Raw genomic sequence first — 16,373 nt, 5'->3', positions numbered from 1 at the left:
AAAAAGACAAGAACATAATTTTATTTTAGGGATGGGGCATAAGGAAGTTAGCTCTTTTTTCTTGTGGATTCCTGCCGTTGACTACATTCCTTTCAACCTTTGCAACATACAAGAATATGGAGGGTGTATTTCTTCTGTATATAAACCTAATGCATTCTCAGAACATCATCCATCTTGCACATCAAAGAAAGTAGGAGCTTTGTGGAAAAGTACAGCAGGTGAACCTGTTGTCAAATACTGTTATTGGGCATTAGAGGATCAAATCACTGCGGCCCAAGCAACATTGCTTTTAACAATTCCTAAATCCTGAGCACTACATTATGCTACGTGAAGGCAATGATAGTGACGATGGCAGCAGCAGCAGCAGTTGTTGCTGCTGGCTCAGAGCCAGGCCTCTTGCACACCCAGGAAGAAACATGTCAGGCCCTTTCTCCTGTCACATGAGAGCACAGCAACAGCTCCCCTGCCCATTACTCATGCACAGTCTGTTTTTTCTGTCTTTTTGGAGAACCAACGACAGGCTGGATATTCCTCTGGACCAATGTAGCTTGCAAACTCTGTGTGCCATAGCTAGAGCACCAAAATCTAAAATCACATTAACCTCTAAATCAGTAGATACTTTTAGACCCACATCGGATTTGACAAGCATGTGGAGCAGCTGGTGACATTGTAAGGCTAGTATTGTTTCCTTGGACTTTTATTAAAACAAGTTTTTCAATGGACTGTCAACTGGAAGCTGACAGAAGAGGAATACTGGCAATCTGAGCTGACTTGGATCTTTGGAGCATTTCCGCCTGAAGTAATTTTGTTCATCAAAACCAGTCTCGGCCTTAAGCCAGACTGCCAGCAATTTGCCCCAAGCTGTGCGCAGAATTGTCCGTATTTTCCCAGTTTGACAGAGTGCATGCAACACGTGGTGTAATTCCTAGCCATAGAGGCAGTAGCTCACTGGCCAGCAAAGCTGGGGCTAGTGTGTGCTGATTTTTGTCACATCTAGGAGATTTTGCTCAAATAGCCTGGTTACGGACCCTCGTGCCAGTAGGCTAAAAACCTTTTCATAACCTGGCTCTATTTTTTTCCCTTCTACTAAATCTTAACGTTGACATGCCTCCTGCCACCCCATCACTTTTAGCCTATTTTCCAGTCTGCGTATTTCATGCATTGCTGTATGACTTCCTCTTCCTCCGTTCTGCTAGGGTGCCTGGGGAACAAAATCAGGATTCAGTAACTCTCACAGACGGGAACAGAGAGGGAAGTAAAGTGCCTTCTTCAGATTTAGTATTAGATATACTTGTTATTCAAGTGAACGGCGACAAACAGAAGCATCAATTGCAACAGCAGTCTCCTGGTACTTTAGGCTTCAGTCATACACCCCGCTAGTTGGTCACAAGGAGGCTGTAAGTAGCTAAACCATGTTAAGATAAAATCTTCAGAAAAATTTACTTTCTGTATTTGGCTGGGATTTTGAACTTTCCAAAACTTGGCTAACTGGGGCTAATACGTTTTAAGATTAGAAAAGGAACCCTAACCCTCAGGGAGCAGCTGGTGCTAACACTGGTAGACAAAACATTTGTAGAATTTCTTTTCAGTCTGATGAAGAAAGTTGTTTTTTGCGGGAACTGCTGACTTAAGTAGCTGAAATGTTCATAAATAACAGTTACTATCAGGAAATCTTAGCCCAAAAGGTGAACAGTACCATTGCATTCAAACAGCTACTTGGGAAGCTATGGTAATTGTTGCTTTAGTTCTTGAATATTGCTTAATTCTAGAACTGTCAGTACTGGACAAAGGTATTTCTGTAACATATAGCTATGTTTTACATCGTAAATTCATAATTATGCACAACATTAGCAAATCTCTCTTTCCTGTCTCCTGTCCCTTTAATACTCTTATTTTCCTTGAGTATTTTAACATCTCCACTTCTGAAACACTTAAATTTCATATAAGATAAACAATACAATTTTTTTTGTCTTTTTCCCCCCCCCTTACACAGCCTTAGGACATGGTCAGTATTACTTATGACCATGATAACCATTTAAAAAAAAGTCCGATTAGACTCTCATGATTACTCAAAGCTCCCTTTTACACATTTGTTTTCTGAAAACAAAAAACAAAAAAAACAAACAAAAACAAACAAACAAACAAACAAACAAAAAAAAAACACAAAAAAAAGGAAAATGTGGCTCAGGCAATAGCAGTCCTAAGCACTTCTTTTATAATACAGTTTGTTCTTCATTGCCTAAACTGCCTGTGTGCAATAACTTAATTACCTCATAAGTACTTTTCTTTGCAAACCCTTAGAATTGTAATTTTCTCCTTAGTATCTCAGTTCAGGACACAATAATTCTGTCACTTGTAGTTCTTCCATTGCCTCTTGCTTCTGTTACCTGTAAACTGCTCTTTATATATAAAGTTACTCCTCCCCCTCCTTTCATTCTCTAATTTGCTGTTGTAAATAATTAGCCTTCAGTATCCAGTTACCTTGTGTCCGGACAGCAAAAGTCAGGGTAAGTCAAGCCTTAAACACTGCCATAAAACAAGTAAGACAGATAAACAAGAAAGGGTATTTTAGATACCTGATAAGAGTACAGAAAAAAAAAAAAAAAAAAAAAAAGTAATAAAATATCCTCAACACCCTTGAGTTAACACATGCAAGAAAGCAGAGTGCCTTTAACATAAACATGCATTTATATTACAGCTCAAACAAACAACAACAGTTTAGACCTAGAACATGGTAAATTTGGTCAGGTTAGCGTATTTCAGTACACAGTTTCTGAAATGGCTGCTGTACTAACCTTGGCTGGTCAGAATACCCCAGCTAGGTTTTCGTTTCGCAGGACACTCCCCTATACTTTCTAGGCGTCTTTTGGGGAGATTGTGGCTCCTCTGAACAGCAGTGCTTGTTGTCATTGTTTGTTTCTGGAGGGAAGTCTGGCTGTCATTGCTGCAGGTATTCCGGTCTGACAAACATCCACAAATGGATTTCTACTACCTTTTTTCCTCCTTTCGTTTTTTCACAAAGGCTCTTGTACTTACTGTAGAGTAGCTACAACACTGAAATCCATTCAGTAACATTTGCTAGCTTGGACTAATGGGTACGTAGCGGGGGAAGGGAAGGATTGCTCTAGCATTTTCTATTTTTAAAGCAGAGAAAGAATCAGCTTAGCTACAGCATGAATCTTAACTGTTTACACGATTTAAAAGGATAGAATGTGTTAATTTTTCAATAACTAAATCAAAAAGAAAGAGATTATTAAAGCATAAGTATTCAGTGCTTTGTTTCTTGAATAACAAGCAACCTAAAACAGGAAAACTAAATCTGTTTTTATCACACTGTCAAATCTTATAGTAAGAGACAGAAACAATAATTATTACTGCAGCAGGCCTTACTCGTATGTAATGTGCAGTTAAGAGGGAGATTTTGGAATCCAGAAGAAGCTGTGAAATTATTTTTTTTTCTCAAGTAGGGGAGAAAGGTATCCTATAGATGTCAACTAGAAACTACATCTTTAATTTAAAAAAATGGTTTCACTACCAAAAAAGACTACATTGGTTAACTTCAATGGGTCTGATCCCATTATGAAAGTAAGGCTGCAGTCTTGTCATGAGAAGCAAAAGCTGCTATTTCTTAAACAAATAATGAAAACAAGGACAACCAACTACTAGTAGCATTTTTGTTTGTTATTATGTATCACACTGATACTGCACAACAGAAGTCTGCAAAGAGAAGCAATCCACAATAAAATTCCAGCATGCTATTTCTTTATGATAATAACAAAGATTAAATGATTTCTAAGTGATTTCTTTGTAATAATAACAAGTAGTTGTGCTGCCTTTACTTCTGCCTCCCCACCCCCTAATACTTCCTTCACTAACCTTTTCTACTAATACAAAAACTGGCCATCTGTAAACTTTATAGAAGGAAATTAACATTACTGGGGTTTGCTGGTACTGTTCTTTTCAGGTTTTCTTTTTACTTGACAAAAATGAATCCCTAAGATACTGGAATTATACAAATGTATTTCATGAGATTTTCTAGATCCCTCTTGTTTTTCCTTAAGAGAAAATCAGAGGCAAGTTTATAGTTGGGTGGGGTGAGGGGATGATGAAAGAGCAGCCACAATTTTTTACCTTGAAATTACAGAACATGAGAACTGTCTTACTGGAACAGTGTTACACTGTTTACAGAACAGAAGTAGGTGGGCGACTTCTATTCTCACAATAGAGAACAAAACTGTGCTCTCCCAGAGGTTATGCTCCTTTCAGAAAGTTCTTTTCCTCAGATATTATCTAGCTGAATCAGCCAGAATGTCTAACCAACTGTGATAAGTACCTCTATATATCCAGCAATCAAACTCTGCAAGTAAAAGCTGGAATAGAGCTTTTGCAAAAGGGTTTGCAAAAGGGTGGACATTATATATAACCTTAATACTAAAATTAGTCATCAACTCATCGTATCTTCCTCAAGAAAATAAGTATGAGAAAATACAGCAAATCAACAAGAAGCCTTACTAAGAACATGTATACACGTGTCTGTGTCAGGAAGATATCAGCACTATTTTCCATGTGAGAATTAACTGATGACAATTTCTGTACTTGGCATGGCTCAGAGGCTCATCTCAGTTTTACATTTTATTTGCATTTGGAATGGAATCCCAGCGCTTTCAGGAGAAGGTGGTGAGGATTAGGATCAAGCAAAGCATTTGGCACTGTAGGGCAGGGATTGACAGTGGGCTGGGAAGACAAGACCTACATGTTTCTGTAGGAGTGGGTGAAGTTGTCAGCTGACAGTGAAGCTGGGTCCTTCAAGTGGAGTGCCACAAACAACATGGACGTAGGTCATACTGCTTGCTTCCCACAGATATTCCAACCCACACGTTATTATTCTCACCATCCACACAGGTGTGACCACGCAGTAGCAAGAAAAACACCACATACACAGAAAGCTTTCATGGCTTCAGAGAAGACTCCCTGGTGAGTCAGCAGCACCTGCTCATTCTCCTCTACAAAACTGCATAAGAAGCAATAAGCTATCAATGAAGGTAGACTACCCCAAAAATCTGCCAGCTTCAAAAATATCTCTATTCCATAGACACTTGCCATTCCAACATAGTTGGAACACTTTGAAGGACATCAAAGCACAGTAAAAATGTATGCTGTTTCTTCGTGCTGTTTCTTTAAAGTGGGCAAAGCTCTTCATATTCTGGGCAAAAGTCATATCAAAACTGTACGTAAATAGTGTTTGTTTTTTTTTTTTTTCTTTGAAGTGAAAGCTAGACCAACATCAGAATCAACTAAAAATGTATTAAAAATATAACTGTGATGTTGATATGAAGAAAAGATGGACATATACTTAAAACCGTGTGGTAAGACTGAAGAACCAGGTATTTCATTTCCACCCCTTACATGGAATTGCTATGTGATCTTGCTCAAGTCAGCCATCCATGCACTGTGTGCATCAACTTTAAAATGAGCATCAGTTTTCTCTCAACCTCATTAAGTAATAAAGCCACTACTACTTGAAATTACTTGGGTTTGGTACCTAGATTATGTTCTTCAGATTTTTTTTTTATTATTATTACTTTTTTGCTATTGAAGACAAACATTTCCAAAATCCATTACAAAACCTGTAACATAAATCTAAGTAGACACCTATGTATGGAGAAAATATCATAGACCACTATTTTGCTGCCCTGGTACACAACTAATTATGGATAGTATTCATGTTATGTATATGTCCATTCGTATATTCATGTACCCATGGGAGCAATGCAGCTAACCATCTGAAAAACTACAAGAGGAAGGGGCAGACACTACAGTTACAAAAAATGGAAAATGGAGGATTTTACTGATGAGTTTGGAATTCTGACTTAATTTAACTGACAGGCTTTGAGTAAACCACTACGTTGTAGTTGACTTATAATTAGTGCTTTTATATCCCAATAGGCGAACTGTTAGAGGAAACTTCAAAGCTATTTTCTTCCACGATGTTTTTATCCAGATTTTTATTTAAAATAAAATCAGTACAGTTTCAAACATTTTTTGTGTCAGCAACAACAGCTCTGAGTTTACAGGGGCAAATTCCATTGGGAATTCACTCTATTTTCAAGGCTATTCGTAAGGCCATGCAGAGGCAACTACGATAACATACAAAAAGATGCTTAAAAAAAACAACCAAAAAAAAAAAAAAAAAGAAGAATCCTTTCAACACATGATAAAGCATGATGAAGCCCAATGCAGTATAGTCTGAATTCCAATAACATTAATTTATCTTAAGAAGGATTGGACAAAATTGCACTATTTTCATATGTCACAGATTGGTGTTTTTTTGTATGCCATACTCCTGAAGTAAGCCAACTAATGTGCCATTTAGCTTCCCAAAGTGTTTTGTACTTTTAGAATTGGTCACTCTACCTTTTTGGTCAGTATTATCAGTCAGTGACTGCATGGAGACTACCATGTTATATCCTGGAACAGGACTAGAAACTGGCAGCAGCAGGACAGGAAAGGACTAGAACCCCCTTAACAACAACAAAAAAAAGATGCTTGCATGTACTTGCGTATTTCATGGCCAATTCAATGATATAATTAGCAGTCAAGCAGAAGCTTAGGCATTACCCAGGTGTCCCCAACCAGTTCTCTGTCCTCCACATCTTGACAATGCCAGCAGATATATGTATGTAGATAATGCTTAAATGGTTCTATTTATTTAACCAGAGATGGCTAGTTTTCTATGCCACTATAAAGAAAACCAACAATCCTACTACAGACTCCATTTTACAGTATTCTAACTCTCTGTTAGCTGGAAATCCAAAACAAACCTGGGCTTCGGATATTGACAGAGAGCATAAAGGGCCAAGGCATGAGACCAGTAGTTCACGTGGGAATGGTACAGCACACCCCAGATTGAATCTTCAGACAATTAACATGAGAGCCTTAAAGAGTGAGATGAGATCTATTGCCAGAAAGGCTCTAGACATAGCGAAAAGTAACATCCTCTAGTGCAACAGATGGAGCATGCCATAATGGATTTATGACCAGCCAGGCAGCATTGCTGCAATCATGAACAGAGCTCAGTACTTAGGCACGTAATGCATTCCCCCAAAGCCATCATCATCCAACCCTGGCAGAAGTTCACTCACTGCTTGCTTGCATTGCAAATGTTTGAGAACAAGAGAAGAGTGTGAATAGCAGAACTCTGGCCATAACAAGTCTATGGGTGCGGGAAGGAACATCGCCTTCAGGGAGCTATGCTATTTTGGTATCCCCATGATGCCTATGCCATGCTGCTGCTGTAAAAAAAAAAAAAAAAAAAGCAAATACAGGTGGTGCATTTGAGCTTGCCCTAACCCAGTTCAGGATCTTCCTCATGGCTTTGTTTTTTGAATAGTTGCCTGCAAGGCCTTGCAGGTAGATTCCTCTATCATTTGCTCCAGGATTATATTTTCATTTTATTGCTGTGCACCTTTAAAACTGTAGGTTTTAAGCTACAACAGAGTTCAAACAGTTTTGTTTGTACTTGTTATTCATCTTATTATTCATCTCACCCAGAAAAATAAATCAATTGATGAAGGGAATTTCCATGTGAACATGTACGCAAATCAAGCATGTCAATAGGATCTGTGATGGTGACAAGTTAAAGTCCACCTTCAGAAAAGACACATATTAAGGAAGCACACATGAAAGATACTGATCGTAATATACAGCCTGCAGTGATGGTCTTCCCAAGGAGGTCCTAATGTACAAATACAGACAGGAATAAAATAAAACACAAAGGAACCTACATGATAGGATAACTCACTTCCCTTCAGGGAAGCAAGCATGAAAACAGGCCCCAGCAGATACATTCACTGGAACCTTCTGTAGCCTCAGAGATTTTCTTTAAGGTGGGGAAAGAGCCAATGCTTGCCAACAGTTGTGTTTAGTTTTTGCTACTACAGACAGGTCAGAGCTCCGGTTGCATGAATTTCCATGCCAGTCTAGTTGCATCACATAGCCTTCACCAAAATGCCTTTAAGGTATCAAAATTATGTTCTTCAGGGGAGAATGGTTCTGGTGTCTTGTAGATGTTGGTGTGATTTGCTCCACTCTAAGCAAGTGTCTAGAATCTTGAGATTTACTCAAGACTCTTCCTTGGCCGTTATTTGTCATACTAGGCAAAGTTATTCCGCATGTAAGAGGGGATGACAAGCTCCATCAAAAAAACTCCCTTCTGAACTTTTCAAAAAGAACATTCTCACTATCTTAAACATTTTTACACCATTAGCTTACGTGCTGCATATGAAAAACAAATGCTAAATGTGGCGCCTTACACTGAGTGCTATGGTGAATAGGTATGCCATACAATATTCCTATCATTACTAAATGAATCTCTATTGTGTCCAGGAAGCTATTAGAGGTCTTATACTGCTTTTATTAATAGAACTGTGATCTCTGTGGAATGCAAGTTGAGAAAATGCCTCGTGCCTATCTTCCCTACCTAACAACTGTTGCTGAGTGACATTATCAATTGCAACTTGTTAGAGTAGAATAATAGGAAAACTCTTCTCTAATCATTTGCTACAGTTCAAAAATCAAGCTTTCCACATAGTGGATCTCTAACAGTGTAACATAGCATTATTTCCAATTTCCAAGTTGTATTTAATGAACCTGGTTGCTCGGGTCTTCCCAAACAGTGCTCAATGTACAAGAAAAAGCAGGGAACAGCAGACTTAATACTATTTACTAGTCTCATAATCTTGAAAGGAGATGGGGACTCCAGTCTTAAATGGCATAATCCTAGCCATTGGCTTAATTTAGGATAACTAGGAATAACTAATGTACTGGGCATTTCTACCATGCATGGCCATGGCAGATAAAGCAGAGAAGGGTAGCTTAAAACTTGCCATGTTCTGAGATATTCCAGATACTCCAAGAGTATCAGGAGTAGACTTTTATTTTTTTAACCTATAAGAAACAAGAGCATGTTCACCTCTCCAGTTCTACAAAAATAGTATAGCTTTGAGAAACTGTACACAAACACTACAAATACAAATTCTGCTTTCAAGTAATTTTCAAATACAACTTAAAAATAGTATAGTTATGCATAAAGTGATAGTCTATGAAGATTTTTGCCAAGTTGACTTAATTAAAAATAGGATATTAAAGAATAAACATTTCATGTTGTCAGAAGTACTTAACTACTGTACATACCCCACATACCTTTCTAAGTGCATGATTAGTTGTTTGTTGCTTACATTAACTTCTGCCAAGTTATTATTTTAAAAGAAGGTTCCTCTGAACACTTTCTGCTTGCAGCTAAAAGCACTTTGACAGCTACTGAATATCAGTTTTAATTTTGATAAAATTAATTCCAGCCTAGAGAAGAGAAGGCTCTGGGTAGACCTTAGTGTGGCCTTTCAGTACCTAAAGGGGGCCTACATGAAAGCTGGGGAGGGACTCTGTCAGGGAGTGGAGTGATGGGGCAAAGGACAGTGGCTTTAAACTAAAAGTGGGTAGGTTTTGTTTAGATATTTGGAAGAAATTATTTACTCAGAGGGTGGTGAGGCACTGGCACAAGGTACCCAGAGAAGCTGTTGATGCCCCATCCCTGGAGGTGTTCAAAGCCAGGCTGGATGGGGCTTTGGGCAACCTGACCTGGTGGGAGGTATCCCCACCCGTGGCAGGGGGTTGGAACTGGGTGGGCTCTAAGGTCCCTTCCAACCCAAACCATCCTGTGATTCTATGAAAACAGAATTATTTTGCCTTACACAGTTTTATGAATGGGAATTATAACTCCAACTTCTATTATATTATCTATATTAATCATGTATGGACTCTTCCATATAAGCCAAGCTCTCAGCAGTATTTCCCAGTAGAGTTTATGTCTTATGGTCCCCAAAACATCTAACAATTAGTTATGTCTGAAGATTTTATGCACGTACTTTGAAACCACAGGCTACTACCTCATCCTAAAGCAAAGGAATTATAAAAATCAGCTCAATCTCTAACTCAGCACTTATATAGAGTACTTTCATGGTATGACCAGCTGATTGGTGTAGTAGGAAGAGCCTAAAGGTTGCTTTGATCTTTGGGTTTCTGTCAAGCAACAGATGTACAAAAGCCTGTTATTAACTCTTCACAGATCCGGAAATACTGCAAGAGAATTAATCATACTGTGCAGGTCACTGTCACTGCAGATAGCCTATTAAGGAGCTAATTATACCCCAAATTAATCTGCAAGTAAGTTCATTTTTGTAGGTCGGTTTATAGGGCACAGAACTTTAAAACTGAATAAACATACATGTGCTTTGACATTTCCCATAAAATAAATTAATAAAATTATTTTTATAGAATAATTAATAAATACATATTCACTTTAACACAAAAGCTAGGTAAACATAAAAGCTAGATAGACAGAAAAGCTAGGTATCATAATCTATTTATAGCACAGCTATAAGTGCCTGATTGCAAAGCACTTAGCTCTAAATAACTAATCAGTCCCTTTCAATTCAATGGGGCAAGTATGTGTATACGAGTAAGTGTTTACAAGATCAGTGCCAAAGTAACTGATCCAGTAAAATAATCCAGTAAATTGGACCTTTACAATAGAGTGGATGCCTTTTTCATTTAAGTCTTTTATGCTAGTAATACCACTGACTTCACCAGAGGAAAAAAAAAAAAATAGAGAGTTTATTAAGACATAGTGTTTAATCCACTTTAAACAAATGTAAAAGACTGCATCGTTCTGTCCTGCATTTGGTGCTATTCAGTGTTTTAATACTGCAAATACTGATGATAGACTATTATGTTTATTTTTTCTAAAATCTGTGGATGACACTGAACTGCAGGTGCTGTAACTGCTCAGAGGGAAGCAGTTAAAAATAGATTTGAGTAAAATGGAGAAATTGCATGAAGTTAGCTGAAGGCAAGTATTATACTTAAAGGGGAAGAAGCAAATGCATAATACAGTGACACTGTTTTAACATGCGGTTTATAGTTGGCTACAATCCATAACACTATATTGTTGGGAAAAAAAAGCATCACCGCAGGAGGTATTACATAGGGTATCACATATACGGCACGTGATATGTGTCCCACTTTTGTACAACCAATAGTTCCACTGGGTACACCCATAAAGTGTCAGCTGGAGCGCTCCGTTTAACATGAGAAATTAGATGTGAATAAAGATGTCTGTGAACTGTATATGCACTGGCACAAGTCCAGACAAGGCAACTACAGTAATTCCAGGTCTAGAAAACAAGATTTAACAGACCAAGTGAAATCCTTTGTTCTAGAAAAGACAAAAACTACAGAGGTGGGAACATGCATGCTAGTAGTCTTTAAATTTCATACTTGGAGAAAAACTGATAAAATCATTCATTATATAAGACTTATGTAGATCTCAGGTTAAGTGGGAAGCATTCTAGTGATGAGAAACAGTAAAAATTGGCATCAGTTGCATAAGGACACTGCAGAAATCACTATTACTGAGCATTTTAGAAAAAGGTTAAACAAATATTTAACAAGCGACCCTTTTATATTTGGTACTTGAGGGTTGAAATTACCTCTCAAGGTGCCTTTTAGCTGTACAGAAAAAAAGTTTTACTCATACTTCATCTTCATAAACAAACTATGTGATTTATAATTAGTAGAGATTTTATACACACGTTTCTGGTCTTATCTGATGCTGGACACTGACCTAGTTCTTATATTTCAATGCCACATACACCCTATAATAATTTAAAATTAATTATGGGCGTTGTCCCAATCCAGCTGTTCACATACATGTGAGATCTAAAGGATAAATTTAACACAGTAGACCGCAGAGAAAACAAGAGAGAAGATATTTCTGAAATCTGAAGGAAGAAAACATGATCTGTTTCACTTCTATCTAGCAACAAGACTGCAACAGGCAGATGATACAGGTAAAGCTGTCTGCTTGTGTTCAACGAAGAAAAAGTCACAAAACTAAGGCAGTCAGCCAAGAAACGTGTGGTTCCTAGGGCTCAAATCCTGTATTGACCCATACACCTTCAGTATGATAAAATTAGTTCCATGAAGTACTAGTGCTCAGTACCTAAAATGTCCTCAATTATTAAAGCTTTGTAAAAAGCATGGCTTATTTTAACTCAAAAACTCAATTTGCTAAGTATGGAATAATTCCTGTGGCTAGTAGCACATTTCCAAAGGCTCTTTTCTTCAAAATTATAACACTCTATCCTAGCTAGCCTTTATAACAGCAAAAAGTAATTTTGTAATATTACAAGCAAACTGAAAATACGAGCGTTAGCAGAATTTTAAGAGTAATATAATCAAGTTAAAACTAGAAAATGAAAACTAACGTTTCCTCTAATAGGAGCTACTCCTAAGATACTATAAACTTCAATTAGGCAATGATAGGCTATTTTTTTTTTTTTTGTGGGCAGGTTTCCTGCTGAGACTTATCTGTTGCTTAATAAAAAACACATAACAGGATTGGTAATCAGGTAGATATTCAGTATTTAATTTTATTATTTAATGGTTCAAGCTGTGGCTTCACATGACTTATTGAACATCTTCCAGATATTAGTTTGAACAGGACATTTTGTTCACTGTATTTTATAAACTCTATTAAGGTATCTCCATACTGTACTTCACAAACATAAAAAACCAAATGCCACAACATGGTGTGAGCTAAGACAATATCATACCCCCTTCTACAAACACAGAGCAAAGATGTAGACAGAGTAAGATAAAATCATGATTTTGAAGAGTCTTATTAGCATCTCAGAGAGCAAGGACCAATCCTGTTAATCATGACAAATGGCTGAATTTGTAGATTATGAAACATTAGCTAAACACTTGCTTAGAACTGTTCCAAAACTAGACACAAACACTGCAGGTTGGACAGTGAAAAATACAGTTTACACACAAAATATTTGCATTAACTGTTCCTTGTTTGCTTGTTTTGTAATAAACCAAACAGAAAAACAGAAACTCCACAGTATGTGTGAGATTTTAAAATCAATATAAATGTCTGCTACCTGAGCAAAACAGCAACCTGCAAGAGTGACAGATTTTCGTCTTTTGTATGGGCTGACTACCAGAAGGCCAAACATACATTTATTTGGTTATAATAGCTCAGACATCTGATGACTGACCTGGATTCAAAAGATGACATAGGGAAGACTATTTTGCTTTTCATCTTGATGCATTTTATTCCTTTCCCTTTATTTTTCCCCCAGTCTTTTCCTTCCTTACTCAGATTTTGTGTCTGTCTTCACAAACTGATCTGCCTTAGAGCTAAAAGGAAGTTTCTGACAAAAAGTTCTTCTTGATTTAAAGCAAGGGCTACGTACCATGTACTCTGTGAGTATTTTTGCCAGTGGGACAGATGGTCAGTCCTTTCCAACCTGCTCTAGTGAACACATGTACATACATACACCCACACATACAGCTATACATATATTCACACACAAGCACACATACGTAGTAGTTCAAATGATCTGATTAATATACTCAGATGTAAAAACCCTGGGTTTCAGAACTTTCTCTAAATCACACAAAGAAGACATGATATAAATACACCTCAAGTAAATGTTCTGCAAAGCAAGCTAGTTTTTTCTAATTTTCCCCTTCACATTTAACTCAAATTATTTCTAAGGTAACTCATGTTACCTAGAGATGAACGATTAATGTGATAAAAAACAAGACAAGTCTTCCTGTTTCATTACCAAACTCAAACTTTCAGTCATCTCAGAACACAAGGAGCAATCAAAGACAAGTGAAGCAGCAGGGATCCCATGCTGAACAAAAGCACGGCTCAGTCAGTTAAGAAAAGAGATTTCTGTCTTCTGTGGCCAATAAAAAGTATTGTATGAAAATGGTACTGGCTCACCAGAGATGAGCTTGTGGCAACAGTAATGCCCAGTTCTTCCAAAGTTCTGCCTGAGCAAACAGGAAAACGGAATTTTCAAAAGAGCTTTCAACCCAGTAAAATGTGGTTTTCACACAGATGCCCAAAAGCTCACCCTGACAGACAGTAAGGTTTTCTGATGCATTCCAGGATGCTCATTCAAGGTACAGAAAGGACTGTTATCTTCCCCATCCCTCCATGCGTTCAAGGACAGGTTGGATGGGGCTTTGAGAAACCTGGTCTAGTCAGAGATGTCCAGGCAGGGAGAGGTAGAATTAGGTGATCTCCAAGGTCCCTTCCAACCCAAACTATTCTATGATTCTATGATTCAAATAAATTATATGATAACTTTAACCTAATCAAGAAATAATTCTCAGAACTATCTAGACTAGTTTCACTAGAGTGTTGCAAAATAATAATATGCCAAGTGTGGAAAATTTCACCCACGTGTGGCTAAAGTGGGAGCAACCTTAGAAGCAACTGGGGAAGAAAAATGTCTTAAACTAGAAAGTGTTTGGCAGCCTTAGGCACAGGCCTCTCTCCTAACAGGACATTGATTGTAATACTTCAGTTTTATTCTGAACTTAATATTAATATGCAAAAACATACTTCTACTACTAATAATAATTTGCTTAAAGAATCTAACAGTGTTCCTTAAGAATTTTCTTAAAAATAACAGACAACTATAGAAAAAGCCTTCCTCCTACATATCATTTGACAAACTGAATATAAAAAGGCTAGCAGATAAGTAATTGCCTGAAAATAATAAATAAATAAATAATAATGCTTAAAACCCACACAGCAACAAAGAACACAAACTTTAGTGATAAGATTGTAAATACAAATATACCTTGTCCTTGAGGAACTCCATAAAATTCAGCAGCTATCCTTGCTGCTTCCTTGCGGTTCCCTTTCACAATGTAGAAGTGACTGAGTATAGCAAGGCTGATCTTCACAAAAAGTTTAAAACAAAAAAGGGAAAGTATAGTAAAGTAGACATTGGATAGCTGCTGGGCAAAAGGGCGACTTTCTTCTATGACAGTCATTGCTGCAGCAAAATCTCTCTCAGTGTTTGGGTAGGGCTCTCAAATGTGTTGATAAGATCATATGGCTCCAGCTACGCACTCTTGGGAACAACTGGTGCTGAGGAAAGAAAATATCAGCTGGTCATGATGCTTGCTGCTCAAAATATGAGGATTATTTATACTGTACATAGTATTGAGTTCACTACCACTCCTGCTGGCCTGGTGATATTCAAGTGGGACGGAATATAACAGACACAAGTTGCAAGAGCCTGGATTGTACTTGTTCCACTTAAAAGGTCTGTTTAATTCCAGATTCTGCATTTCTAATTCATTTATTTATTCTGTTTATACACGTTTAAAAAGACACTATCAAAAGTATTATTATTATAACCTACAATTTCATGTACTAAAACAGCTAACTCAGGTAAATAAGTCAGTTTCTGCTAAAATAAGTTCTGCTTAAGTACAAGTGCTCTTTTATGTTAATTCATTTTGTGTTTAGCTAACATTTCTCTTTAAAAAAAAAAGAGAATCACATCAGTAAATACTTGAAATACACATTAATAAAGATACATAGATTTTAAAATAGACCAATTTTGACAGCCTCTTGTTATTTTGTTCAGGCTGAATAAAATAGCTAGTATGCATGGCTTATAGCATTATGAAAAAAAAAAAAACAAAACCACGACACAGTACTCAGAGCAGGTAAGAATCAAACTCTAACATGTGCTTATAAATAAGATCTCAGAACATTTTAAATAAAGGCAGTAGTAAATATACAGCATGGAAAATTTCTAGTGCTTATGATACATATTTCGTTGTGCTGTATCATATTATTTTAAGCTAATGATATGGCAGGTTTTTTTCTTGGCCAGTTTTAGAAAGGGCAATCAAAGTTCCTCAGATTTTTTAAGAATTAATTTGCTTATATACCATAAGCTGATTACTCATAGTTATCAGAAGTCACACACAAATTGTTCCATTAGTGTGAGTAATTACTAATGAGTAAATTACGGTGTCACAACATGACACAAACTGAGGAGCCACAGAACAGAACTAGATTTCTAAGTAAGCTGTGGCCCTAAAATAATTGTGGCAGCACAGGTGAGGGTCCTATTTTAATTCCATTATACTTCTTATTAAATAAAAAAGAAATAGTGTCATTATAACTAAAAATACTCTTAAAAAACTCTGTAATCTTAAAGTGAAACACGGTTTCTATTCTACTCTGGATTCTCTTGTCTGATAGTCAAAAAAACAACAACAAACAAACACATTTTAGAATGTTGGCAACTGTCCATGAGGAACAGTGGGTACGATCCCACTGTGCATCCAAAGATCCCCCTGCCTTTAATGAATAGCATAGCAGACATTAACAATATTATACAAAATCATATTGCTAAAGGAAAAGAAGGAAAAAACAAAACAAAAAAAAAAAAACCACACTCTTATCACCTGGCTCCAGGAGTAAT

At 37.1% G+C, this 16,373-nt stretch overlaps 1 protein-coding gene across 3 annotated transcripts in view; it reads right to left on the bottom strand.

Annotated features, from left to right (window-relative positions):
- Nucleotides 1-16,373, bottom strand: part of ASB5 (ankyrin repeat and SOCS box containing 5) — a 38,692-nt gene that overhangs the window by 11,281 nt on the left and 11,038 nt on the right. For 2 of the 3 annotated variants that reach the window (XM_032187347.1, XM_032187348.1), the window contains exon 4: nt 14,727-15,019. In XM_032187347.1, coding sequence (XP_032043238.1) covers nt 14,727-14,922 — 196 coding nt within the window. In that variant the 5' untranslated portion in view covers nt 14,923-15,019. Of the gene's footprint in view, nt 1-2,795; nt 3,071-14,726; nt 15,020-16,373 lie in introns of those variants that run through there. The other variant, XM_032187349.1, reaches the window with a different exon arrangement.

The sequence above is a fragment of the Aythya fuligula genome, chromosome 4, assembly GCF_009819795.1.
Source record: "Aythya fuligula isolate bAytFul2 chromosome 4, bAytFul2.pri, whole genome shotgun sequence".
Lineage (NCBI taxonomy): Eukaryota > Metazoa > Chordata > Aves > Anseriformes > Anatidae > Aythya > Aythya fuligula.
The sequence above is the reverse complement of the archived record's forward strand: the minus strand, read 5'-3'. Positions and strand labels throughout refer to the sequence as shown.